Raw genomic sequence first — 27,956 nt, 5'->3', positions numbered from 1 at the left:
GTTGCCGAGCAGCAGCAGAAGAAGCAGCAGCTGATCTGAGCCGGACCGTGCCGGACCGTGCAGAACCTCCAGACCCCCCAAACCCCCGGACCTGACACCGGACCACAGGCACGCGCACCGGGCTCCAGGTGAGACGTTTTTACCGACGGAGCTGAGACTAAAACCAGGTCCATCCGTGATCCACATCGACCAGGTCTGTGTCCGGGTCTCCTCAGACCTGGTCCATGTAGATCCGGATCCATCGCGGTCCTGAAGCTCCAGGTTGTTGATGTTATTATTGGTTTTTTTTTATTTATTTATGTGTTTGTGTTGGATCCGGATCCTGGTCCAGGTCTTGGTCTCTGTTCAGGTTCATCTCAGGTGGGATCGAACCCAGGACCGGGTCTGTGTGGGACTGACTGATCCACCTTTAATTCAGTACATTTGTGTGAATATGTGGACTCTGCAGACCTGATGGTTTATTATCATATTATTTTCAGTTTGGTTGTGAATGAGGATCTTTTATTATGGATTGAATTAAATATTAGAGGAAACACTGACATTTATTATCATTTCATTTATATTTTCCAAACCAAACCTGTTTAGGACACATGTAGAATCACTATAATTTCTACATTTTATCTATATTTCCTTCATCCAATATTTCTCAAAGTGTCTTTTTAATAAATTTTCTCAAGTTGATGCTTTTCATTCATCTTTTTTCAGTGTTTTCTTGTGTTTATTATGTTTCATTGTATTGCTGTTTTCTCTTTTTGCATCTTTTGGGTCTCCTCCATCCTGTGGTTTTTGTCTTATTGCATCTTTTTTGTCATTTTCCTCTTCTAGTGTCTATTATATAATGTTCATTGTGTTTGTTTTTGCATCGTCTCCATCTTGTGTCTTCTGTTTCGTTATTGTATTTTTATGTTTTCATTATCTTGCGTTTTTTAATGTTGTTTTTTCCTGTATTTTTTTGCATATTTTTTTCTTGTTCTGTCTTCTGTTATTCTGTGTCTTGTTACGTTGTTTCTATCTTGTGCCTTTTACAACTTTTTTTTCTTATGACGTTTTTCATTGCGTATTTTACATAGCCTAGTTTTTGTTTTGTTGAGTCCTTTCTTAATTTTGTCATGTTGTATCTTTTCTATTTTCATCTGTTACATTTTCTTTTTTTGTTTGTTTTGTTTCCATTTTTGTGCCTTGTTACTGTTTTTTTACGACATTTATGTCATACTTCATTTTTTTTGTGTCTTATACGTTTTCATTTTGCTGCACGTTTTACATTTTTGTCTAGTTTCTTTGACATTATTTTCATTGTTTTGAATCTTTTATTTCATTTTATCTTGTTTGCTTTTATAATATTTACATTTTATTGCATCTTTTACACCATTTTTTCGCATTTTTTTACATTTTCATCTGGTTTCATTTTTCCGTTTAGTTTCATTGTCTTTCTTTTGCGACATTTTTGTCATCTAAGTTTTATTTTACATTCTATTCATCTTGTGGCGTCTTGTCTTGTTTCCATCTGGTTGCGTATTTTTCAATGTTTGTTGTTTCTTTTTCATTTTTTTCATCTCGTTGAATCTTTGTCTTTATTTTTGTCTTTTTACCTCTTGTTGTGTTGTTTCCATCATGTTGGGAGTTTAATTTTTTTTCCTCTTGTTCTTCTAAACTCTTCCTGTTAACCCCCTTCTTCTATGTTAAAGGGCTCATATTTATCTAAACCCACTTTAATTAGTCTTTGGTTCATTTATTTGTGTATTTGGACCCTAATAGTTCGTAAAGTAGGTGCTGCAAAGCTATCTTTATATTCATTCCGGCAAAAATCAAGTGGATTTCTACAACCCGCTTTAATTCCTGCTTAATTTGCGTCATAACTTGTTACGTCATGACATTTGCACATATAAGGTCCAGACTTCCGACGAACATTTCTCCTAGTACGACATAATTGTTTATCAGCAGCAGCAGTTGTAGTAAAAAGTGAAAATATGTCCGAACTTTGAGCCAGTTACCTAAAATGTTCAGTTGTTGGTTGAACGGGACAGAGCAGAACAGCCAACAACCTGGAGGGGGCGGGGCCTGAAGTGGCTCATGTGCATTTAAAGGGCCAGCGCTCCAAACCACCTTTCTGGTGTCATTACTCAGAAACAGGGTTGAAGATGGACCTGTGGAGTTGAATTATTGAAGAATTCAGACCCAAGCAGAGCATTTACAGTTCATGGAGACCACAGGGAAATGTTGGAAAATGAAGAATTCCATTTAATAAAAGCAAAATATCACTCCTTTAATCACTAAAATAACTTGGCATGTCATGTGACCCAGTAAAAACATCTCAGTGACTCATTTTAGATCCAGAATTAACTCACACTTATGAAACTCTTGATTCATTGGATCATTTTGTCTTATTCTTACACGTAAACCTAATCCTAAAGTTTATCTGCAGGTCTTCATCTTTCATGTTTTGTGTCGTCAGTGTCACCAGGTTTATTCCAGTAGTTTTTGTCGTTCATATGTCTTTTTTTTTTTTTTTTTACTTGGTCGTTCAAACCTGTTCTGTTGTTTTACACGTTGACCATCACCTTCAGACTTTTATGTGATTGACATGTGACCATACCGTGGTGTTTGATCAGACAGAGGCAGATACATATTAATGATCTACATGTGTTTTGACTCATCCAGTAGAACAAACACGATGTGATGTGAATAGTCTGTGATGCTACTTAGCAGTTTGAGTAACCGTGGCAACAAACATCACAAAGATATTCCCATTCATTTCCAATGAGATAATGTCTTGAAATCAGTGACTCGATGTCTAAGACAGTGTTAATGAAATCACAGTTAAGGTTTTGGGTGTTTGGTGTTAAATTATTCATAAAAGATGCATCAACACAACAGTGATGTTAACCTTTTAAACACCAACGTTGCAATATTGTGACAATCAACATAAGTAAATGAAAAAGACCATTGCTCCAGATTATTTCCAAATTTTGGAACCACCTCCCACCAATAGATGGCGGACATGTACCCCTTCAATCCTAACACCATTTCAGGGCATGTTTCTATTCATAGTGAAGAAGTAAATCCAGTTTAAAGGCCTAGTTCTGAACTGGTTTAGTAAATAAGTAAAGTTTATTACCCACAAAGAGGAGGCAAGTCGTGTTGTTTTTGGTTCGGTTTGTGTGTTTGTTTCTTTGTTAACACTTTAGCAGCAAAACTACTGGTTGAATTCTGGAAAATTTGGTTTACAGATTGCCAGTGACCCAGAATAGATGTGGTTACATTTTGGGAAACGCAGGTCAAAGTTCACATTTTTTAGGAATTTTTTAAATCTTTTTTTCCCCCCGTACTTATAATGGGTGAAATTTCAAATGTCTGTAGCAGCAAAACTATTGGTTGAATTCATACCAAATTTGGTTTATAGATTGCCAGTGACCCAGAATAGATGTGATTACATTTTGGGAAAAGAAGGTCAAAGTTAAAAAATTTTATGAATTTTTAAATGTTTTCTTCTCCCATATACTTATAATGGGCAAAATTTCTCAACTATAAAACATCAATTTTCTTTCAATTTACTTCAAACTTGGCACATACATAGAAGCAATTGATATGCTGACATCAGCACATGCATAGACATGATGACATCAACTGGATCGATTCCAAAATAAACTACAATACGTGTGAGGGACGGGGTTTGTTGTACCTGGCACCACTTGTTTAGTTTTAGTTTTAGTTTGGATAGATAACAACAGATTTGTCTACTCTGCTGCTTGGATTAAAGGATACTAAAAAATTTACTGCATTTTACTTTCAACTAATAAATGTTTTAGTTCATTTATTTTAAGGATAAGATGACAAAAACCAAAAACACAAAGAAAACTTCCATGTAAATACTGTATGTTCAAAGTTAAATTTTATTAAAAGTTATGCAATCCAATACGGCTACCAGCGTTGAACTTCACAATATGCAAATTATGATTAAATTTACTCCCGTCATACACTTTGGTTCATACCCTATATTTTTCTTATTTACAGTACGACTTTATTTATAACCACTTCCAAGATACAGCTTTTTGAATTCTAGATGTGAAAATGTAATATTTTTTATAAGACAAAAATACACACACCTGCAGCGTCCACCCCATGATATACTTCTTATTTTATTTATTTTCTTGATGCGATCTGAGTTCAACAAGATGAAAACAACTCCAACTCCTCTTTATGCTTTTAACTTTCAGGTCCCTGATCTTCATGGTTAATTATTTCGACATAAAACCGTCATCAAAGCCAAACGCTGTGTGATAAACGCTGTCGTTTCATCGTTAGTCATTAACATTTATCAGGTGGTGGGTTGACAGGCCCGTGTGTTTTACGGTTCAGGTCATAAACGGTTTCTGCGCCCACGGCCTCATGTGACCTGAAACATCAGCAGCATCAGCACTTCCATTGTGAGTCGGGCTTTGTTGTCGTACGTTGTGTAAACAGACTTTACAAAGCATCGCAAACCTGCTTCATGGAACACAGATGGAGGTTTTAGAACGTGGACTAAAGGCCACGTCAGGGCCTGATGGTCCAGACAAAACCAGTCTCACCATCGGTCGACGTCAAACACCATCACAACCAGTGTCGAGTCATTGTTTACCTTCTTAACATCCACCAGCGACGCCCGTTCAGATAAGAAGTCAGTTTGTGTTTTCATTTTCCTTTGTCTTTGTCACTTATGTCAACTTTCTTTTATGTCTCTGTATTATTTTTATCTCATTGTATCTTTTACTAATGATTTAAAATAACAAATAACCATCTTAGTTTCTTCATTTTTCAGTTTAAGTTTTATTATTTACTACGTTATTTTCATGTTTTGCCTTTTATGTTGTTTATGTCTTGAGTCTTTTATTGATAATATAAAAATAATTTTCATTTTCATTTTGTTGAATGCGAAAATTATCCTCATTTTCTTTATTTTGATTTAACATTAATGGTCCAGACTCAGACCTGGTCCAGACCTACCCCACACATTCCCCAGACCTGGTCTACACCTCCAATCCAACCCACTTTATACAACACATTTAAACAACAAGAATGTTTCCAAAGTCTGCATAAACCAAAACCATAAACCAAAAGCACACCTGGTCCAGACCCAGCCCACATATTCTACACACCTGGTCCACATCTGGCCCACGCTGTCTCCACACCTGGCCCACACATTCTCCACATCTGGTCCACACCTGGTCCAGGCTGAGGAGACTTGACCCCATGTGACTGGATTTGACTGATACTTTGTTTAATGACAGAAATAGAATATCATCATGTTAAAATCAGTAGAATAATTATCATGATTCATGATTTCGCCTCCAAACATCTTCGTATGATCGATCAGAATCAACCATTCTGTGATTTTTAGCATATTTTCACGTCATCCAAAACCAGAGTTATATTGTTGTATCAGTTGAATTCATTCAGTCGTCTTCTGGTTCTTCTTAAACTGGACTGTGTAAACTCATGTGCATTACACCAGGTTTAATCCTTGGTCGTTCCTGGTCGTTTCTTGGTCGTTGGTCGTTTCTTGGTCGTTCCTGCTCATTCCTTAGTCATTCCTTGGTCATTCTTTGGTCGTCAGTCGTTCCTTGGTCATTCCTTGGTCATCTCTGGTCGTTTCTTGGTCATCTCTGGTCATTTCTTGGTCGTTCCTGCTCATTCCTTAGTCATTCCTTGGCTGTTCCTTGGTTGTTCTTTAGTCGTCAGTCCTTTCTTGGTCATTTCTTGGTCGTTCCTGCTCATTCCTTAGTCATTCCTTGGTCATTCTTTGGTCGTCAGTCGTTCCTTGGTCATTCCTTGGTCATCTCTGGTCGTTTCTTGGTCATCTCTGGTCATTTCTTGGTCGTTCCTGCTCATTCCTTAGTCATTCCTAGGCCGCTCCTTGGTCGTTCGAGCCATTCTTGGTCCCAGTCGGTGTTTCTAACCGTCCGTTTATCTCCACTCTGGTCTCGGTGAACACTCCGCTGATGCTCGGTGTGGGTGTTTCCTGCAGGATGCTTTTCTTTTCCTGGGATTTCTATGTGGAAGTTTCTGTAGGTGGTACTTATTTATTGTCTGTGCTCGTCCGGTTGACTCTGAAATATGTCGATGTGTGGACAGATTCAACCCACTGTGTCCTGGTGAAACATGGATTATCATACATTTCATCACCATCACAGTAAAAACACCATCAGAGCTGTCTGTTCTAAAGTGTTAAAGCTTCAGTTTGTTGATAAAACACTGTATTTTTATTAAGACTGACGGAAAAAAATATGGTTGTGAAGTAAATATGATCAGATCAGAACCAGAGCATCAGAGAAAATAAATATTCACTAAATATTTGATGTTGAAATGGCTTTTTATACATATATATGTGTGTATATATATATATATGGATCCATTTCAGAAGTAAATACATTTAAATACTCCATTAATGAACCTCATTAGAGTTTACAGCCACTCTACTGGAATATTGAATTTTTTTGATGATTTTTTCTTTTACATCCTTTATGTTTAATGCATTTGAGATTATTATTATTATTATTATTATTATTATTATTATTATTATTATTATTAACTCAAACATAAGTTCATTACGTTCACAGATCATGTGTCTTTGCATTTCTTTGATTAGAAACATCCAAAACCGACACAAAAGTCCATCATTTTCGTCCATGGTTTAGGTTCTATGTCGTGGTCCTCTGTCGATAAACTATAAATTATGCATTTGATCAAATTTCTGTGTCGACATCATCACTACGAATGTGTTTTAGGGCCATGCTGAAGATAAAACACATCAGGTATTTGGGGAAAAAGAAGTCCTAATATGAGAATGAAGTGACAGTTTTATCAGTTGTTTGATGAACTGTGAACTGGAACACACTGAACCAACAACAAGTATTTGAATTCTGGCCCAAGAGTTTTTCTGGTTGAACTCCAAAAAGCATTTCCACAGACATAACTCAGTGAAAACACAGTAATAAATAAATAAATAAAGGAAAATCACCACAACACTGCAAACAACAATAAAAACCACGAGGAAAACAGTGTAAAAAAAAAAAAAAAAAGCCCAAACTGTCTATTTTTTATTATAGTGAGTCAGTTTCCACTCACTGCTCTGTGTTTTACCCCCATTCCACAGACGGCTGGGGGTGGGGTGGGGGGTGGACTAGTCTGTGGAAAGAACAAGGTCTATTCTATCAGCACAGTTTGACATTTTTCCAATTGAGCAAACAGTTGAATTTATAATTTTTTTTAACATTCTTTTTATTGAACATTTTCCAGATTCTAGCAGTCCAGATCAGTCCATCTGCAGGCTGTATGAAATATGTAGCAAATCCAAAATACGTCCACAGCTGAGCTCAGAAGTCCTTAGTAGGTCTAACATTTCAGGCAGTTCCACTCTGAGTTCCCAGATATTCCAACACTTTGTCAAACTTTGCCGTACAGACGTCCTTCTGACCGTTAACACAGAATTTTATGCCATCTCTCAATATCAACAACACAGAGTACAGTCGCAGAGAACGGACTTCCTAAGAACACAAGTCTGTCCGTAATTGGAACTCCTGCGTACTTGTGAACTTTCCTCCCTTGTCTCTGCTTTATTTCTGTCATCTGCCCCATAACGTATTTCCCTCAAATCACCACAATGTCACTCGATTTGATTTCAATAGGTTTATGCTAGTATTTACACGTCATTTATGCGTTTCGTGTATTTTTCAAAACTGTAAGACATTTCGTTGAATCCCATATCATGATAATAAAGACGCATTTCTCGCTATTCGGCCTCTCGCTCGCGTTGTAACATTATATCTCATCATCTCCTTACGGTCGTTTGGTCAAAAAACATTTCTGAATTAAGTTATCGGAAGCCGCCGTAGCATTCGAGAGTAGTACGAAGTGCATCTTGAGATATTTTGCCAGCCAAGTCATTGGTTTAAGCTAGCTGATGAGAACAACACCCGGGTATTCCATGCATTCTTAGTTTATGCGAACTTGCAATCGGAACAGAACTTGGGCTGCGACTGATGACGTTTCACGAAGGAACGGAGGAACAGACAAGAACGTGTATCGAGAAATGGCCTTAGTCTTCCCAGAGAAATATAGTCTGATGTCAGAGATTCCAGAGACGTTTTGAAGGAGTTTCTTCTTCTATCCATTTGGTCATATCAACCTTTTCGACTCTGCATAAGCAAAAAATGAACAGTGTTCTTATGCGTTCTCGGTGATAAACGGTTGAATTTTTCAGAATATTTAAAATACATCATACGTTCAGAACGCTCATCGCCGACACGTCAGGGGTTAAAGCAGTGGTTCCCAACCTTTTTTGGCTCATGACCTCGTTTTAACATCACAAATTTCTGCCAATCCCAGACATTAAAAACGGAGAGTTTTTTTTTTTTTTTTTTTTCTAAAATGAACCCTTTCATGCATTAATTGTGAGAAACTGAGTCAAGATTTTTTTTCTTCAGTGTTTTTATTCCTCCTTAGGCATGAAAAAAACAATGCGATCAAGTTTTTTTTGTTTTCTGTGGAGTTACAAAAATATCCATGCATTTAATTTTTGAAGTAAAGAAACGTGTTTAAAACCCAGTGTCAGAGTGGGATATGAAAACAATGAAATAAAAACATGTTTAATGCAGCTAATCTGATGTCTTCTCACATTTTAACATATTCTAATGCTATTAATTCCTCACTTCATCGAGATAATGTGCAAAAAAAAAAACCTTCTTGTCTAACAAATAACAATTGATTTACACTCAAACATGTTAGTGCAGATCAGGTTTATGAAGAACAGCAAAGTTACAGTAATAGTTTGAATGTCAGGATATGAGATGATGTGTAAGTGTCCACTGTGTTGGCTGATGTGGAACTAAAACAACTAAACCCATGAATATACAAGAAAACAGCTGCAGAAGAACTGTCCACTGGAGTGACTTATGCATGAAAGGGTTCATTTGTTTTTGATCATGTAATAGTTTGCTATACTATGTTGCAAATAACTGTTAATTTTAGAGGACATTTAGTCTATATAATGTATATTATTCTGGACGGAGGCAGTACAGCCAGGTGTAGATTACTGCACAAAGGGAGAATTTGATTTTCCTTGGTCAGGATATGTACAGTCAGTCCAGCTTGGATTTACAAGGCTGACAATTAATACTGAACAAACAAGAAATGAAACTATGAATTATGAAAGAGCTGCAGCATCTGAAACTGACCACAATGAACATTTGACAGATAAACAGAACCACAGCGCTGCAGTTTCACACTCACAGTTTGTCATGTCTGTTATGGATTGGGATTGTCTCTGTCGACTCACCATATATTTTTTTATTAGTAAGTTGTTTTATTTTTATTAATTACTAGAAATTTCAGGCGACCCCATTTGAATTCCCAGGTTGAAAACCACTGGGTTAAAGGGTTAAACTGGTCCATGTGTGTTTCGGAGCCCGGACTCGTTCATCGAGGTTAAAGTCGTTCACTCAGCGTTTCTTTTTTTTGCTCCAGTATCTGATGGAACTGGAGGAAGCTGTGGCCTTTCACCTCCTCTGATCAGAAGATAAAACACAGATAAACCCTCCGTGTCAGTTTTAGCCTCGGGGATATTAGTCTGACTTTTACTCGGTATTGTATCGGAAAAGAAATTAGCGCCGTCACACATCACTAGAAACACTCGTCGCGTCGTTTCCTGTGTGATGCAGAAGGTTTCCAAGAAGAACTCCCATATGCAGCAAATACACGACAGCTTTTATTTGACACCTTTTGAATCATCAGGTACGACAACACGACCCTGTTGAACTGCATCTGTTTGTTTTAACAGGAAACCTAACATGACGACCTACATACGATGATGTAGCTTTTAGTTGGGTCAAATTTTCAGATAAAAAAAAGCATCCAAATGTTTTAGTGTTTAGTTTTACTCGTGTACGTGTGGAATATTTGGTCAGTTTCATAACTTTGTGGCTCTAGATTTGAGGAATTTCCTGCTGTTTGTTTTGAGTTGAGATTAAATGAGTTAAAACCACATTATCTTCAGTTTGATGCATAAGAATTTGGATTAATTTCATTGTTTTTTGTGAAAGAGCGTGAATTAGGTCAAAATCTGACAAAATGTAAAATATTGAGTGTTTTGGTTTAGTTTTAATAAAATAAAAGCCTAAAAATAATGACAAATCCACCTGCAAAAACTGAAATTTCTTAAAAAAAAAACAAAAACAAAACATCAGTGAATTAAATATAAGAAAATACATGATTTACACATGATTTCTTGCTAATTTTGTCATTTTTTTGGTTTGTTTTATCAACTGTTTTATTAATTTCACTCATTTTTGTTTATTTTGGGGTTTTTTTTCTTCATTTTTTGATTACTTTTGCTTCTGTTTTTGCTTTATTTTGTTACATTTCATGATTATTTTATTCAGTTGCTCATTTTATTCAATATTTTCTTCATGAAAAAACAAGACAAAATTAAAAAAAATAGATAAATAAACAATGACTTTAAAATGGTTAAATATAGAGAAAAGTCCTTTTTTCCTATTTTTTTTTTCCTCTTTTGATGTAATAACCTTTGAATTTACTCTGAGATTTAATGAACATCTACATGATCAGTCAATTAAATCTAATAAAAATACAAGATTTACATTGGAAAAACTTAAAATAAGATAAGACTTTATCCCATTGTGGGGAAATTTCGCAGTTAACAAAATATAAATAAATAAATGATAAAAGATAAACAGGATAATATTCCAATAAATGGTGATAAATGACTTAAAAAAGGTTACATATAGAATATAATTCATTTGGGACGTACCATAAAAGTACCACTGGGGTTTTAAGGGTTAATATTTCATTAGTGGATGGTATTTATTCATTTCTTCCTTTAATTATCTGTTCTTTGGATGACTCTGGTGTCAGAACTCAGTCGTGTCTCCAACTCCACAAACACTTGAGCAGAAGTTCTACCACCAGCCGGTCCGTGATGACTCACAGCGCCCACGCAGGTCGGCGCCATCAAACACGGCGGCTGCGTGCGTGACAGGCAGCCCCCCCCCTCCTGTTCTGGAGATGACTGGCACCTCAGATCACATGAAACCCACTCCTGACGCCCACACAGCGTCTGACATTTAGCTGACACCGGGTCAGCGCCGTGGCACCGGGTCAACGCAGACCCATGTGGATCTGGAGACGCAGGCGGGTTCCCGTGGTCCAGTTTCAGTTTCAGGGTGAAGGAGGATGAGGTTTACTGCTGTGGAGTCGGTGGGGGCATCAGGAGGGGCGGTACCCACAGGAAACTGTACACAAGAGTAGTGTAGCGGAAAAAATCATATATCACGATATGGATTATTTTATATCACAATAACAATATATATCACAATATACCACAATAAAGTATGTTTTCAGTCATTCTCTGAAAAGTTTGACAAAAATTTCATTGCTTACTTTTCTCCAACTTCATTTTGAAGTGACATTAAACTGAACTGTCACAAATGAGAGACATGCATTTCAGTGCAGCAGTATAAATGTCTCCAATGAAAACAGCTGTGGAGGAGGTACAGTAGCCTTCACATTTTTTTCAAAATCATACAGTTATTTAAACTGAATTGTCAAAATAAACTCTATTTGTAACGTTTTTTTAAAAGTGCACAACAGTTTCAAGTTTCTGAGAAGAAAAACATATTTTTGCACAAAAGTTCAGCTATAAAAAATAAATTATTTTTCAACTTTCTGAAATCTGTAACCTTGTAGTGCGAAGTTTGCAAACCAATATAAAGAGTCAAAAGTAAACATGTGGGTTGAACAGAACTCTGTTTAAGGCATTGACCACGAACAAAAGTGCAAACATAAAAGGCTACTTTGTAGAAGTAGATATGTAAGTAAAGCTTTATTTATATAGCACTTTTTAAAACAACATGTTACAAAGTGCTTCACACAAAGGAGAGAAAGATCAAATCAAATTTTAAGCCAATTTACAGAAACCCAACAGAATCCTCCAGGAGCGAACACTTCTGATGACAGTGGAAGGAAAGACGACCTTTAACAGCAGAAACCTGGAGCAGAACCAAACTCCTGAAGGACGGACGTCTGACAGGACCAGGAGGGGTTAAAGAGAGAGAGTAAAGGAGGAGAAGAGAGAGAGCGATAGAGAGAGACTGGTGGAGAGGGGGGAGGTAGGGGGAGACGCATGCACAGATAACTGAACTAGAACATCTATAGAACAGTATAATAAACACTATTGTAACTATATGGATAAGTGAGTGATGACGATGAAGGTGGAGAGAGGCAGGACCACAGCAGCAGGTGGAGAGAGGCAGGACCACAGCAGCAGGTGGAGAGAGGCAGGACCACAGCAGCAGGTGGAGAGAGGCAGGACCACAGCAGCAGGTGGAGAGAGGCAGGACCACAGCAGCAGTGTTTCTTTTAAATTTATAGGTTGAGTGCAAGGACGACAAGTTGGTCACCTGTGTTTGGCTGAAGACATGACCTCTTACATGTGATGATGTTCCCACTGGCACTGAAGGCCCTTTCAGATGATGATGTCATGTCGGGCTGCATAGCTCTGCTGGTCCACAGGGCAGTAGTCAGCGTATAATGCACCGCACCGCAAACATCCTTCTCTACTTTGGCCCAGCGTGCGTCATATAAGCGAGGCAACTCGACTTTACTGAAGTGCTTACGACCGGGCATAACGTACCTCGGATCAAGGACTTTGACGAGCTCTGGAAAGCTGTCCTTCTCAACTACATACACTGGAGCCACGCCTTCACAAATGTAACGCGAGACGGCACATGTGATTTGTTTATGGCGCTGGGACGTTTTCTCATACTTTCGCATACTAGCTTTGTGCGAAAGACTGCTTTGTCTTTGGCTGGCTATAGTTTTTCTTTTCGCAACTTGTCCCCGCTGTTCCACAACTTGGTTTAGCTCGGATTTTTTGGATTCTTAAGTCTTCTTTTTGGTGGACCTTCTTTAGGTGATAGAAGAGGTTTGTTGTGTTGGCATCGGAATAGTCTGGTAACATAGTTTGCATATGGCCGTCTTCTGCTCCGTGTCGGACCTCTTGAACCCAAAATGTAACCAAATCGCAGACGTACCCCCTCTTTTTGGTAAGGGGGTTCTTCTTGGGCTGCCTGCGTAGCTGTCTCTGTCTGTTGCGACTCCAGGAATGAAACTTCAACCTGTCACGCGTCCATCGTTCAGCACTCATGAGTTAAGTAACGTAAAGCATGTCGCAAATCCGCGTGAGAATCAAAGAACGTAAAGCAGCGTCATGTCGCAAAACCACAAGACGGAGTTTCTTTGCGAAAAATCTCTTTTTTATTCCTCTTTATTTTCACTTATATAAACTTAGAGTATGCATAGTGACAACACTAATACAATCGTCGCAGGCTATTTATTTACTTATTTCATGCATTAATTATGAGGACCTTAGTTAAGATTTTTTTCTTGAGTGTTTTTATTCCTCCATAGGCATGAAAAAAAACCCAATGTGATCAAGTTGTTTTTTGTTTTTTTTTCATGGAGTTACAAAAACGTCCATGCATTTAATTTTTGAAGTAAAGAAACATGTTTAAAACCCAATATCAGAAATTGATATTAAAATAATGAAATAAAATCTGATGTTTTCTCACATTTTAACATATTCTAATGCTAATTATTACTCGTTTCATGGAGATAATGTGCAAAAAAAAAAAAAAAAAAATTTCTAACAAATAACGATGTACACTGAAACATGTTAGTGCAGATCAGGTTTATCAAGAACAGCAAAGTTACAGTAATGGTCTGAATTACAGTGTATGGGATGATGCATAAGCGTTCACTGTGTTGGCTGATATGGAACTAAAACAACAAAACCCATGAATATACAAGAGAACAGCTGGAGAAGAACTGTCCACTGGAGTGACCAGTATGCATGAAAGGGTTCAGGATATATTTGCTGTAATAACTGATAAAATTAGGTTAGAAACGATAGAAGAGAAATGGCATGATAGACACTTTTCTATCGTCCCCACAGTATGTATTGTCATGTCACCCAGCACTACACAAGAGGAGGAGGAGGCGGGGTCTGTAGGGTCAAAGGTCAAAACCAGGACAAGTCTGTACAGATCCACAGGGGTACTGGGATACAGGTTTACAGGACTATAGGTCTACAGAGGTACAGGTCCACAGGGGTACTGGGGTACAGGTCTACAAGTCCTGTGTGTGTGTGTGTGTGTGTGTGTGTGTGTGCGTGTGTGCGTGTGTGTGTCTCTCTCTGACCTTTGTCCTCCCGTTGTGTGTCCAGGACGTCTGGTTTGATGTCGGCGTCAGTCTTCTGTCCATGGCCTCGTGGACTCGTCGGTCTGGTCTGTGGACTCGTCCTCCTGGTCTCCATTCCGCAGCTCACCGCAGGTATGACCTTTGACCTTTGACCTTTGACCCCATTAAAGACCAAACACAGCAGACATGTTGGTTTTTAGGTTCAGTTTGTCTCATTTATTCTAGATAGACTCAAACCGTTTCATCTGAACCAGGTTTAATTCACATTATTTTACTCATTTTTGTTGTTTTGCTGATAATTTCTTCATCTTTGTTACTTTTTGTGCTTATTTTGTTGCTTGTTTAGTTCGGTTTTGCATATTTTATAGGTAATTTTGGTGATTTGTATTCATTTTTTGCGTATTTTGTCATTTTTTTGTTTATTTTATTGACCTTTTATTCATTTTACTCATTTTGGTTTATTTTGTTTTTTTCTTCATTTTTTGATTACTTTTACTTTATTTTGTTAAATTATTTTTGCTTGTTTAGTTCGGTTTTGCACTTTTTATGGGCAATTTTGTTTATTTTTGTTCATTTTTATGCTTATATTGTCATTTTGGTTTATTTTATCGGCTGTTTTATTCATTTTACTCATTTTTGTTTATTTAGTTTTTTCTTCATTTTTTAATTACTTTTGCTTTATCTTGTTAAATTAGTTGATTATTTTCTTCATATTTGCTCATTTTATTCCATATTTTAAAATTTTTTGGTATTTTGCTGATAATTTCTTCATCTTTGTAAATTTTTGTGCGAATTTTGTCCATTTTTGTGCTTATTTTGTTGCTTGTTTAGTTCAGTCTTGCACTTTTCATAGGCAGTTTTGTTCATTTTTGTTCATTTTCTTGCTTATTTTGTCATTTTTTTGTTTATTTTTTTCATTTTACTTTTGTTTATTTTGTTTTTTCTTCATTTTTTTTGGATTACTTTTGCTTCTATTTTTACTATATTTTATTAAATTTCTTGATTATTTTCATCGTATTTGCTCATTTTATTCCATATTTTTTCTTCATTGTTGTTGATTTGATCAGCGTCTGCGTACGCTTACATATTAACCCTTCGTGTACACGTGAAGGAAAACAACTCATCAGACCCGACGAGGATGAGCTGAGTAATGTTCTCAGATGTTTGTGAGATGTTTCAGTGGGTTTGGTTTCTGTTTATGTTATTAATCATGTGTTTCACGCGACATTTAACACCTGAGTCGACGGCTGATGAAGACGCCGTTCTGTATTTTTACGTGTGACTGATTGTGAAAGCGTACATTAATGTCAGCCTCGTCTCCAGTTTCTGTTCAGCTCAGCGCGATCTCTGCCTCTGACACGAGTATTCACGGTGGATCTTCGTCCTCGTCTTCCTCTGCAGATAAAAATATCTCCTCCTGAGCAGCTCTGGAGGAGGCCAGTTGAGCCCAACATGACTCGTCTTTGTTTTTATTTAGAAGCGAAACGTCTTAACCTAAACTCTGAACATTTTCACTACCTGTCGTTTTACTGGTGAAGCAGAGGACGAACCTGGTTTAGTTTGGTTTGGTTTTATGTTTACGTGTCAGTTCTTTGTATAAATATTTAGTTAATAGTTTGTGAAATGTCGTGTTAAAGGTTCGTGTTTGGCCTTTTGGTTATTTTGTTGGTTATTTTGTTCAGTGTTGCAGTTTTATTGGCATTTTGTTCCTTTTTATACTCATTTTTGTTTCATTTTATTGTTTACTTTGTAGTTTTTTGTTCATTTTTTTGACTATTTTGTTCTATTTTAGATCCAGAAAAGATCATATATAGACTATATGGACAAAAGTATGTAGCCACGTTGAATTCAGGTGTTTCTTTTCTGACGGGTCTGGAATACAAAACAATAATGACTAATGTTATTATATAGTTTTATACTGGGATAAATATCATTTCATTGGTTAGTTTGGTTTAACTTAATTTCTCTCAACATTTATTTGTTTTTTAATCCATGATTATAATTTTAAATGTTCTTCCTCTAAATTTCTAAAATATTTTTCATGCTCTGACTGTAAATAATCTTTTTTTTTTTTTTTTTACCACAACTAAGTAACCACCAAAATCTCCCATTATACTTCAGGGAAATATTGGTGTTTTTATGTCAAATCAGCATGAACAGGGCATTTTACAGCTGTAGACATGATGTGTCCCATTACTTTTGTCCATATAGTGAATTTAGACAATGTTGGAGCTGGAAAAGATGATGACCAATGATATGCACTGGTCTCCAAAGTGGGCGTGGTCAGAAACTTCAAGAACAACACGTGGTTCGACACAGATGAATGAGGTCTAAATGGAATAATAATGTATTTTTACTTATAACTAACATTATTTTACTGTATTGATCGTTTGCTTTATTTTCCGGTTCAGTTTTACCTCTTCCTGATGTGGTTTATTTCCAGATCGGTGCATTTGAACGATCTCATTTTAATGCCAGAATGTTCAAGAGATACATTATTACGGAAAATGAGTCCAGTATTTACTCTGAGATGAAGGAATTAGCACAAATCTGGAAATCCCATTCATTTGTCCCATTAGAATGAATGGGACTGAGCCTGGTACTAGCTCCCTAAAGGGGCGGGGCTTGGATAAACCGTGTGACTCTGAAACAGGAAGTCAATCTTGTTCAAAAGTGTTTTTTGGTGAAACTTGTCAGACGAACACAGACTGTGGCTACGCGTTTGCATGATAAGACTTTTGTCATAGTATTATAAGACAAAACTTCACTTTTTCCTTGTTCCTCATTTAATTTCCTCTTATTTCCACGAGTATTCAAGCCACATCGGAACATATTAACGCGGAGAAACAACTAAAGGCACATATTTTAATATAATACGTAGATAGACGTGGTCTGAAGATGTGTTTTGAGGGTTTATCGACTGTTTTATCAGAGTCCGGATCAGCTTTAGGTTCAGTATGTGTTTAAAATCACCTGCAGATTTCTCTGATTGGTTGTTGTTGTTGTGGTGAATTCAAAAAACCCCTCATTTCCACCGGAGGTTTAACATGTGTCTGCAGACGGTGCTGAGCGCATTTGTGCAGACGCTGCATTTTAATGGGAAAGGTGTTGAAACGGAGGATGTGGGTAACATGAGTGTGGGCAAAAGACTTGAAAGAAATACTCTTCAATGAATTAAAGTGACTTAATGGAAAGGAGCTAAAAGCAGATTGTTCTATTTAGTTCATTTTGTGACGTATTTTGTGGTTATGTTTTTATTTTTAGTTCATTTTGTGACGTATTTTGTTCATTTTGTGGTTATGTTTTTATTTTTAGTTCATTTTGTGACGTATTTTGTTCATTTCTTTGGTTAAGTGGTTCAGTTTGTTGATTTTGTGACTGATTTTATTCATTTTAGTTGATTTTGTGACTTGTTCTGTTCATTTTGTGGTTATTTTTTTATTTTTAGTTCATTTTGTGACTGATTTTATTAATTTTAGTTCATTTTGTGACTCGTTTTGTTCACTTTGGGGTTATTGTGTTTATTTTTGTTCATTTTGTAACTTTTTTGTTTATTTCTTTGGTTATGTGGTTCAGTTTTGTTCATTTTATGACTTATTTTAATAATTTTAGTTGATTTTGTGACTTGTTTTGTTCATTTTGTGGGTTTTTTTTTTTAGTTCATTTTGTGACTTATTTAGTTAATTTTATTCAGTTTATTTCTTCATGTCTGCTCATTTTCTTAGTTATATGGTTGACTTTTGCTCATTTTCACCATTATTTGTTTATTCTACTTCATTTTTGTGACTTGTTTTGTCAAATTCAGTGTGTTTTCTTGGCAGTGTTATTCAGTGATGTTCATTTTGTTGCTTTTTTTTTCACATATCAAATATACAGAAGGAAAACATGAGATGAAACTATATTGTAATGCTGGTGTTCAGTCTGAGATCTTATTCAACAAGACAAAAACAGCATAAATATTTAAAAGAGTTAATGGTCTTTGGTTGACAATAATATGACATGAGGTTCATTTAATTTTATTATAAGAGGATGTTTTACTTTTACTGCTTTAAAGAAGCTGAATCAGTATTTTTACCTTTTTACACAAATAACACAAATATCTTCATGATGATGATGATGATGATGATGGTGGTGGTGGTCTTGTTCGTCCTCAGGCAGACTCAGTAACTGTACCCACCCTCTGGTCCCTGAACATGGAGGATTCCGCTGCGAACCGTCGCCGTGTCGCGGTTTCACCCAGAAAACCCAGATCCACTTCTTCTGTGAACCCGGGTTCCACGTCAGCAACAAGATCAGCTGGTCCAGGTGTCGGCACGGGAAGTGGCAGCCGCCCATCCCCACCTGCGTCCCGCTCAGAGGTAAGAGGTCAGCGGCAGGCGTGAGGCGTGGGCGGACTGATGGTCAGACTTATGGTCAGTCAGATACACTGTGGTCAGTCAGATGATCGGTGAGATGTTGGTCCAGTGATCAGTCTAATGGTCAGTCCAGTGGTCAGACTGATGGTTGATCCAGTGGTCGGGCAGATACACTGTGGTCAGTCAGATGATCGGTCAGATGGTTGATCCAATGGTCAGTCACATACACTGTGGTCAGTCTAATGGTTGGTCAGATGTTGGTCCAGTGGTCCAATGATCAGTCTAATGGTCAGTGAGATGGTCAGTCAAATGGTCAGACTGATGGTCAGTCCAGTGGTCAGTCTAATGGTCAGTCCAATGGTCAGTCACTGTGGTTTTAACAGTGTGTTGGGGACCGTTTGTGGTTTTGCTTCATTTGACTGATTATTTTCTTGATTTTTTTGGTTCGTTTTCTTGATGTTTATTTATGTATTTATTGTTCCTATGGTTCATTTTCTTCATTATTTTGTTGGTTTTTTATTCTCTTAGTTCATTATTTTACAAATTTCTGTTTATTTTGTTTATTTAGTTGCTTTTTTCTTCCTCATTTTTTCTTGCTTTTTATTGTACATTATTCTTACTCTAACGCGTTTCACTTTTGTTCTTTTCCTTCATTGTTTTGTTTGTTTTAATTGTTTGTTCATTGTTTTAACTCGTCTCTAATTCATTTAGTTTATTTTGTTGTTTTTCTCATGTTTATTCATTGCATTCATTATTTTTTCCTCATTTTATTTCATTTTGTCATTTATTTTGTTCATCCATTCATTTATTCACTTTCCGTAACCACCTGATCCTTTAGGGGCTCATGGGGGGTCATGGGGGGTCATGGGGGGTCATGGGGGGTCGGACCATGTCTCAGCTTCCTGATTCATCACAAGGCTGTATTTGCTCATTTTGTTGCTTATTTTTTTCATTTCACGTCCATTTTATTGATTATTTGGCTCCATTTGTTTGTTTTCCTTCATTATTATGTTCTTTTTAGTTCTTTTTTTCTTTCTTTTTTTCTAGAATGTACTGTTAATCTTAAAGGTTGTAACGTCTTAAATGACTGTTCCGATGGCTGAATCCTCTGGACGTTTCCCAGCATCCCTCAGTCATCATCTCAGTCTAATATCATCTTCTTCCTCATTGACTCAAACTCTTATAAACCTCATTGTTCCACTTCCTCTTCAGCTCAAATTCAGGAAACAGACACTGAAGTCGTTTCCCTGTCAGATTAAACACTGTCCATATGAAAGAGTTTATTTAATTTCACATATTAAGATGTTTTCTGTGTTTATTTTACACGTCGACTGATGGTGGATTTTGGTTTCCTGACATAAAATCAATCAGCGAATAGATGATTAATCAGAGGATAAATCTCTCTGAGGGTCCGTGCAGATATAACGTATTAAATCTCCCTTTTAAGTCTTAGATAAGTGCATGTTTTTAATTTTAGCATCATAAGGTTTTAGTTTGACCAACCACAGTGAATCAGAGTGTGATTCAACAAGCAGCCATCTGTTACACACACACACACACACACACACACACACACACGCACACACACACACACACACACACACATATACACACATATATTATTTTCTCGCATACATAGATTTTTCTCTTACATTTATTACAGAATATGTATTGCAGTTAAACACATTTGGGTGCTTCTATGAAACTGGGTTCATTTTAGTATCTGTCACTTTTCTGCTTTTTAGACCCAATAATAAAAGAGACATTTAAACATATTTCCCCTCAGGATGGACCTAATGATGACCTCAGATTAATGCAAAAAAAAAAAAATTATACTCTTGCTCTGAGCCATCCCAAAATTAATGAATTTTTAATCAAATATTAGGACCAAAAATGGGACAAAATTGGGACGGTAAAAGCTACCTATGTGAACGAGCATGTCTGTAAATGGTCTTCTGTAGACTATAGATAAAGACACTGTGTTAAAAGTGTCGATCCTAGTGGCTTTTCTAATCCACACATGCGGGTTTTTCATGAATCTTAGTCTCATTCCAGGTTTTGTGTGTAACCCATCGTGTCCACTGGTGTTACATGCAGAACCTGCCCAGTTAAACACATATAAATTGTGAGTGCTTTTGCAACAGCGGTCATTTTTGTGAAACACTCTGTCTTGCATAATTAGTTTAACTCCCAAAATGTACCTGTGAGAGAATAAAGAGATATTTTAAAAAAATAGTAGCATGTAATTTATGTGTCTTTTTGACCGCGTTACATGCAGATTTTTGTATTAAATATAATGTAAAACAATATAAAAATGCGTTTTATCTGAAAAATAGTTTCTTTTTTATCTCAGTAAGTATTTCTTTTTCAAATAAACCCAAAGTGCTTCCAAACTTGCTTCATTAACATTCGTCTACATCTGGTTTGAATTTTTAGCCCCATGTCCTGTTTTTAGGACCAGTTTCATAGACGCACCCATATAGAATAAATTGTCTCATTCTCATTCCTAATAAATTACTTAACACTGTTGAAAACTTCCTATTTTTGAGCTTCATTAGAAACTAAAACGGCCTTTTTATGATGAATCAGGGAGGAAATGAGTTCAGTTCTGTTTCTAAGACACAACTGAAACATTAGTGTTAACAGGAAAAGTTACATAAGCTTAAACATATGAGTGTGTTTATGGCCTTAATAAATGATGAACAGAACCTGCAACTGTAATAAACACTGAAAGAAATAAAATCAGATTAATGAATGTCAGCGCCAAAGTAATTAATCAATAAATTAATATATAAGCAGGAAAGATTTTTATTCTTATGACCTTTTTTCCTCATATTGAGCATTTACAGATGAGGATCAGCCACTTTTGGAGCCTTATAGTGCAAATAAATAAGATTAAAGCTTTGATTATTGATAGATTTTTTCTGTTATTGAGTAAAACTTGTAGAATTCCTTTTCGGGTTTGTTTTTATATAACCTCCTAAGACCCAGGAAATGTCAGCAAAGTACCAGCTTTTTTTGTTTTGTGTTAAGTAAGTGCCTATATTGGAAGCATCATGATGCAACAGTTTTTTCAAATGCAGTTTTTAAATTTTTTATGGAACATCCTTTGTGGTGGACAGTTTTCTTTTTTTTTTTTTTGTATAAAGTTGTGAAACTCTTGTCCCCAAATGTGGACAGAAAACCCGTAGCTGGGTCTGAGGAGGTTAATTCAAGTATCTGAAAGGAAAACAGGCTTTGACCTCCTTCTCTGGACTCTGTTTTCAGACTGTAGAACATAATTACGACACACTTTGACTAATCACAGGTGTTTTCAGACAGGGAGGGCTTAATAAGTGATTGACAGCTGTAACTACCAACCACAGGTCAGATTCAGTCAGATGGGATTTCTACTGTTGATGCAGAAAATTGAAGAAACAACATCAGGTTTATCTGTCTATTTATTTATTTGCCAAATCCAAAAAAAGATGGAGGAAGGGAGAACAGGGTTGTTGCCATGGAAACAAAACATCGTCCTGTCTGTGTTCAATGGAGAAAGACAATTTATATTATAAAAAATACATCTACTTAAATGGAAAGATAAACAACCTCCAACAATTAAAGCTTGGTTTGTGGATCTTTTACATCATTTAACTTTGGAAAACATTAGATATTCTGTAAGAGGATGTGTTTTTTAGTGCCTGGAAACCTGTTCTGAATCACATGTAAGAGGCAGATCCATCACTTATTCCACGAGAGTCTGATTAATATTAGTTTGTGACTAATACCTGAGTTTCTTATTCTTTCTTTCTTTCTTTAGTTATTATTGTTAATTAATTATCGTCTTTTTTATGGTGCAACAGGGTGGGAGTGTTCATGGGTTTGGGTATAAAAAAGTCACGACTGTATTATGAATTTGTGGACGACTCAATGTGAAATAAAAACACTTTGAACAATCAAAAATAAATCTAAAAAAACCCTTAATTTTATGTTGTCGTCCAAAATTGTAGTTTGCAAATTGAGTTATTAAACTACAAAAAATGACCTAAAATGCACTTGAAGTACTTGACGCAGCACAAAATCTGAATGTAGTTGAACTTCCAGCAAGTTACAGTAAAATGCAGTTGAACTATGTGGTTTTAGTTGAAGTTTCCCCAACACTGGTGTTTGCTCTGAACTGGGCTTTACATCTAGTCTTTATCTTTAGTTTAGAAGCTGCAGAAGGAGTTGATGTGATTATAAATGATTAGGGGTGTTACAAAATATTGATTCTGCAATATATCGTGATATTTCATTTCACAATACTGTATCGATATTAAAAAGTAGTGTATCGATATTTTTAGGTATTTATTCAAATGCAGATATTGTGGATGTTCACTTTTGTTTTTTGTTTTTCTTTTTTGTTTATATTTTATTTATTATTATTTAACGCTATTTTGTTAAATAACATTCATTTGAAGCATCCTAAAAGCACCTTTTACTGTCTGAGAGAAGCAGATGTTAGTTCCTTTGTTGGGATTGCACAATAATAACGTTCTGATGTTAGTTCTGAACTAATGGAGTATGAACATTTGAACAGGATCTTAAAGTATAAAGCAGCGGTTTCCAACCTTTTTTGGCTCCTGACCCCATTTTAACATCACAAATTTCTGGCGACCCCAGACATTCAAAACAGAGACATTTTTTTGCTAAAATTAATTTGTTTTTGATCATGTAATAGTTTGCTATACTATGTTGCAAATAACTGTTAATTTTAGACAACATTTAGTCTACATAATTATTATTCTGGATGGAGGCAGAAAAGCCAGGTGTAGATTACTGCACAAAGAGAGAATTTGATTTTCCTTGGTCAGGATATGTACAGTCAGTCCAGCTGTGATTTCCAAGGCTGACAATTAATACTGAACAAACAAGAACTCAAACTATGAATTATGAAAGAGCTGCAGCATCTGAAACTGACCACAGTGAACATGTGACAGATAAACAGAACCACAGTGCTGCAGTTTCACACTCACAGTTTGTCTTTTATGGATTGGGATTGTCTCTCTCAACTCAACATATATTTTTTTATTAGTAAATTTTTATTTTTATCAATTACTAGAAATTTCACGTGACCCCATTTGAATTCCAGGCGACCCCAATGTTCGGTCCTGACCCCAAGGTTGAAAACCACTGGTGTAATGTCTGTAAAACATAATGTAAGTTTTAACAAAGGAAAAATTTATGATATAGCATTAGATCCTGTTCTGATCAAATAAAAGTGTTTAGTATTTGTGTATATTTCTGGTTTTATTCAATTCTTCCAGGAAAATCTTTTAAAAAAAGAAACAAAACAAATAAAAAAATTGCCTTTTTAACAGTACCATGACATATCGTGTCGTGATCCTAGTATTGTGATTTCTATCATATCTCCAGATTCTTGCCAATACACAGCCCAATAAATGATGGTGTTTTTTTTTTTCCTATCATGATTTCATCTCATTTTCAGCTTTAGTCATTTTATCTGAACTTCCCCAACCACTGCAGTTGTGTAATCACACACACTCATCTTTAATATGTACAAAAAAGGAAGGAAAAGGGAAATCCAGGCTGTTTTTATTGTCGTGTCAGCATCATTTCACTAACATACGCTTAAACCCAGCTCCTGGTCGGGCCGAGGCGCCGCTCATCCTCTGACCTACTTAACACAAACCTGCAGACAAACGCCGTCTCGCTGCTGCAGAAGTCGAAGCCTCACTTTCCTCAGACCAGCGCCGACTTCCTCTGTCGCCATTCAGTCTAATGCACAGCGACAGGAAGTCAGCACGCAAAAGAGGAAGCGCGAGACGCCACCATCATAACCATTAAACATTTCCTCTGCGTCGACGCCATCGCAGCCTCACGGAAAAACGACTGCAGCCGAGTCACGGGCAGCGGCGAACCGCACACATCACAAACGCTCCTCTCAGATCTTTTATTCGATAATCCGTCTGTGCTATTTTTGTTTTTTTTTATTATTTTGGATTTTCCGCCGAGAACGAGATAAACATTCAAATCTTGTGACAGTTTGAGCCAGTGTTTAATCTGTTATATAACCATGAAGAGTCACTGGAAGGCTTTGGGTTCTCATTATTTCAGAGATCCTCTTTGTGTCTGTGTCACATAAATATTATCAGAACAGAAAAGACTCAACAACTTCAACTGATTTAACTCTTTAGTCTCCTGATCACAATTTATTATGAACACAATCGTCTGTAATTATAGACTTTAATATCTGACTGCACCAGCTGTGGTTTGACTCCAGGAGACGTTCACTGTCACATCTTATTTATTAGATCAGGTTCCAAAGCTCAGAACTGAAGAACCATGAGGTCAATATTAACCTGTGACACCGTATGTGAAGGATAATAAACATTTCCTTTTTTATATGAGGATAAAATACAACCTGAACGACATTAGCTTTAATCTGTATCCAGCTGATTCTGTCATTAGTTATGTTTTATTGTTCAGGAAAACTGTAAAATAAACGAATGGATTCAGCTGTGGAGAATCTAAGCTTTATAACGTGTGTATACTGACAGAAGGGCTGCTATAGAAATTTAACATGTTTAATACAAAATGGAGACTGGATTGGAACACAGAGGTTAAAGGTCAAACCAATGACTGTTTGTTCCCCACAGTAAATAAATATTATTAGTGTCTGATTTTCATGTTATTTTAGTGAAAACGTTGACATTTTCTGCAGGTTCTCTACATTAAACAGTTTCGCTGTTGCTTTAGTATCTGTTTGTCGTTCGTCCTCAGGGTTTTCCAACATGAACTCGGAAAACAGAGTGAACGACTCGATGCCGAGCATGGCCACGACGGCGGTGGGCGTGTCCATCTTCCTCCTCACCACCACCGCCTGCCTCGTCCTCAAGTCCCGCCTCTTCCCCTGTCAATCACACAGGTACGACAGTAGAAAACTGAGGTAAAGGTTTAATGTGCAGTACCACTGCCGGCCACTAGAGGCACCGCCAACAGACGCTCATGGTTTAATGTTCATGTGTGACATCTGGACTCATCTGGTCCTGGTGTATGACCCCTGTCCTGGTTTCTGGTCCTGGTCTGTGACCCCTGTCCTGGTCCTGGTTCTGGTTCATTAACTCTGGTCTGTTGTGTCCTGCAGCCGCCGGTCCTCAGACCAGCTGGACCTGATGGTGGACGGGGTCCCGGTGTCCCTGCCGTCCTATGAGGAGGCGGTCTACGGGAGCTGGGGTCAGCGCCTCCCCCCTTGCTCCGCCCCTGGACCCACCCAGCTCCTATTGGCCCAGGAGGCCCCTGGCCGTCACCAGTCACCCACCGGCGGCCAATCGGACGGCAGCACCCGCCCTCTGCTGTCCAACCAGAGCCCAGACAACCCTCCGCCGCCGTACGAGGAGGTCCAGACCCACCGGCGCACCGATGCCGACACCCACCAGCTACGGGTTTCAGACGACAAGGACACCTGACGACACACACCTGACCTCAGGTCAGAGCCACAAGGACTGTGATTGACAGCTGCATGCCGCCGCAGACGGACAGACAGACGGCATCAGGACGCTTCATCCTGTCACTGTAGACAAATCTGATGAGCTCTGATTGGTGGAAGAGGACTGACCCGCCTCCACATTCAGGATGTGATGAGTGTACAGTTAGTGTGTGACGGAGGAAAACCTCGTATCCAATTAAAGCGACACCTTTACACACACAGAAGTATTCACCACATTAAACATGACACACACCAGTCTGAGAGTGAACTGGGTCAGAGGCTGGACACTGTTTCAGAATGGAACATTTTCCAGTTCAAACATGAGGATCTACTGGTATTCTTCCAGTTTTAGTAGATTCAGGATACGAGACCTGATCCTGATGGAACCTCAGCCTCAAACGGTTCAGTTTAATCAGTTACATTCAGGTTTATTTTCCAGGTTTTATTGGGTTTTTTTCTCTGAATATTTCGTGCATGTAAACGTCGTCGTCTGAGGAAAACGTCGACACTTTGCACAAACGTGGACCCTCTGGGTTTGAGGGTCTGATCGGCTGGTTCTCCTGGAGACGTCGTCCTTCCTCCCGTCAGCGACGGGGTCGATCCGCAGGCTTCCTCCGTGAAGTCGCCGCGTACGGAAATGTGTGTTTCCTTGGCAACCGACTCTATTGTACTTTTATCTGACACTTTTGTACATTTGTGTTTGGCTGTGATGGTGTCGATGCTGCACGCGTCACCTCGAGGTGATTTGCCGAAAGAACAATGACATGGTGATGTTAATTTAAAGAAGAACATTCAGTGTTTTTAACAGAAACTTAAAGAACAGACTGTTTTTATTCACTGATCAGTGAAGTAAAAGATGAATTTGACAGATTTTAGAAAAAAAAATCACATGAATTCCACATGTTAAGAAACATGGATTTTTTTTTCTTGAATATTTACATAAAAGTGTGGATTTTACATGTGAACCCTGAAGATGACACACATGATGTGGTAACGCAGGTCACAAATGAAGGATTCACATCAGGTTCAGTTCTATAAACAGAACATGTTCTAAAACCACAGACTTCACATGTACAAACACACACACATGAAGCCTGTTCTCACATGTGTGTTTATGAGGTAACATGTTTCCTTCATGTCCTCTGAGACCCAGGAACGTTAAAGGTTTGGCTTTTTTACATTAAATAAATGCCTTGATTTGAAACGACGTCATGCAACAGTTTTTTCAGATACATTTTTATTTATTTTTTTTATAGAACGCCCTTTACAGTAGACAGCATTTTTTTGTTTTCGTTTTTCTGAACTGAACCTCTGGTCCCCTACAGAGGACAAAAATGTGTTTCTGGGTCTCAGGAGGATATCGACACATTTTCCACAGATAAAAACATCTTTGTCACACATTAAACATCCATAAAAATGATCTTAAACCACATGAACTTCACTTATTGCACATGAGAAACATGGTTCTGTTATATTTTCATGCCTGTATAAAACCATGGGATGTAAAATTAATGGGACTCCATGTGAAAGTGATCAGGTTACAGTGTGTGTGTGTGTGTGTGTTTTTCATGTGTAGACACATGAGGACTTCCGTCATCTTCACACATGTCACTATGAAAATGCAGCAGAACCAGGTGAATCTAATGTCACTGTTGGAAAAAAAAAAACCCATTTCCAGACACTTGAAGCACATGTTCAGTCAGAAACCTGTGACAAACGTGTGAAGCTGGTGTGATTTTCATTTAACGAACGGTGAAAACAATCCTTTACAGCCTGGAGTCGTTAAAATAAAATCACACTAATCACAGATTTTATTCCAAACCTGAGAAACACAACGCTTTAAGCTGAACACGATCAGACGGCCTTGAATGTATTCAATGTTT

General features: G+C 37.3%; 1 protein-coding gene across 1 annotated transcript; it reads left to right on the top strand.

The window, feature by feature from the left end:
- Positions 1 to 27,956, top strand: LOC115430993 (sushi domain-containing protein 6). The gene is made up of 5 exons (XM_030151216.1): positions 1 to 128; positions 14,276 to 14,382; positions 18,405 to 18,608; positions 25,368 to 25,512; positions 25,732 to 27,956. Exons 2-5 carry the CDS (start codon positions 14,289 to 14,291, stop codon positions 26,051 to 26,053), a joined length of 765 nt encoding a protein of 254 aa, XP_030007076.1. The 5' UTR covers positions 1 to 128; positions 14,276 to 14,288; the 3' UTR covers positions 26,054 to 27,956.

This window comes from Sphaeramia orbicularis, chromosome 13, assembly GCF_902148855.1.
Source record: "Sphaeramia orbicularis chromosome 13, fSphaOr1.1, whole genome shotgun sequence".
In the NCBI taxonomy this organism is placed as follows: Eukaryota; Metazoa; Chordata; class Actinopteri; order Kurtiformes; family Apogonidae; genus Sphaeramia; species Sphaeramia orbicularis.
Note: the sequence above shows the minus strand (reverse complement) of the source record. Positions and strands in the feature narration are given on the sequence as shown.

What these genes read in the sequence shown, in the direction of transcription:
- LOC115430993 (XM_030151216.1), top strand. Translation starts at nt 14,289, where the DNA reads ATGTCGGCGTCAGTCTTCTGTCCATGGCCTCGTGGACTCGTCGGTCTG. An exon ending in CATTCCGCAGCTCACCGCAG is followed by an intron (nt 14,383 to 18,404) that starts GTATGACCTTTG and finishes GTTCGTCCTCAG; the next exon opens with GCAGACTCAGTAACTGTACC. An exon ending in TTCCCCTGTCAATCACACAG is followed by an intron (nt 25,513 to 25,731) that starts GTACGACAGTAG and finishes TGTGTCCTGCAG; the next exon opens with CCGCCGGTCCTCAGACCAGC.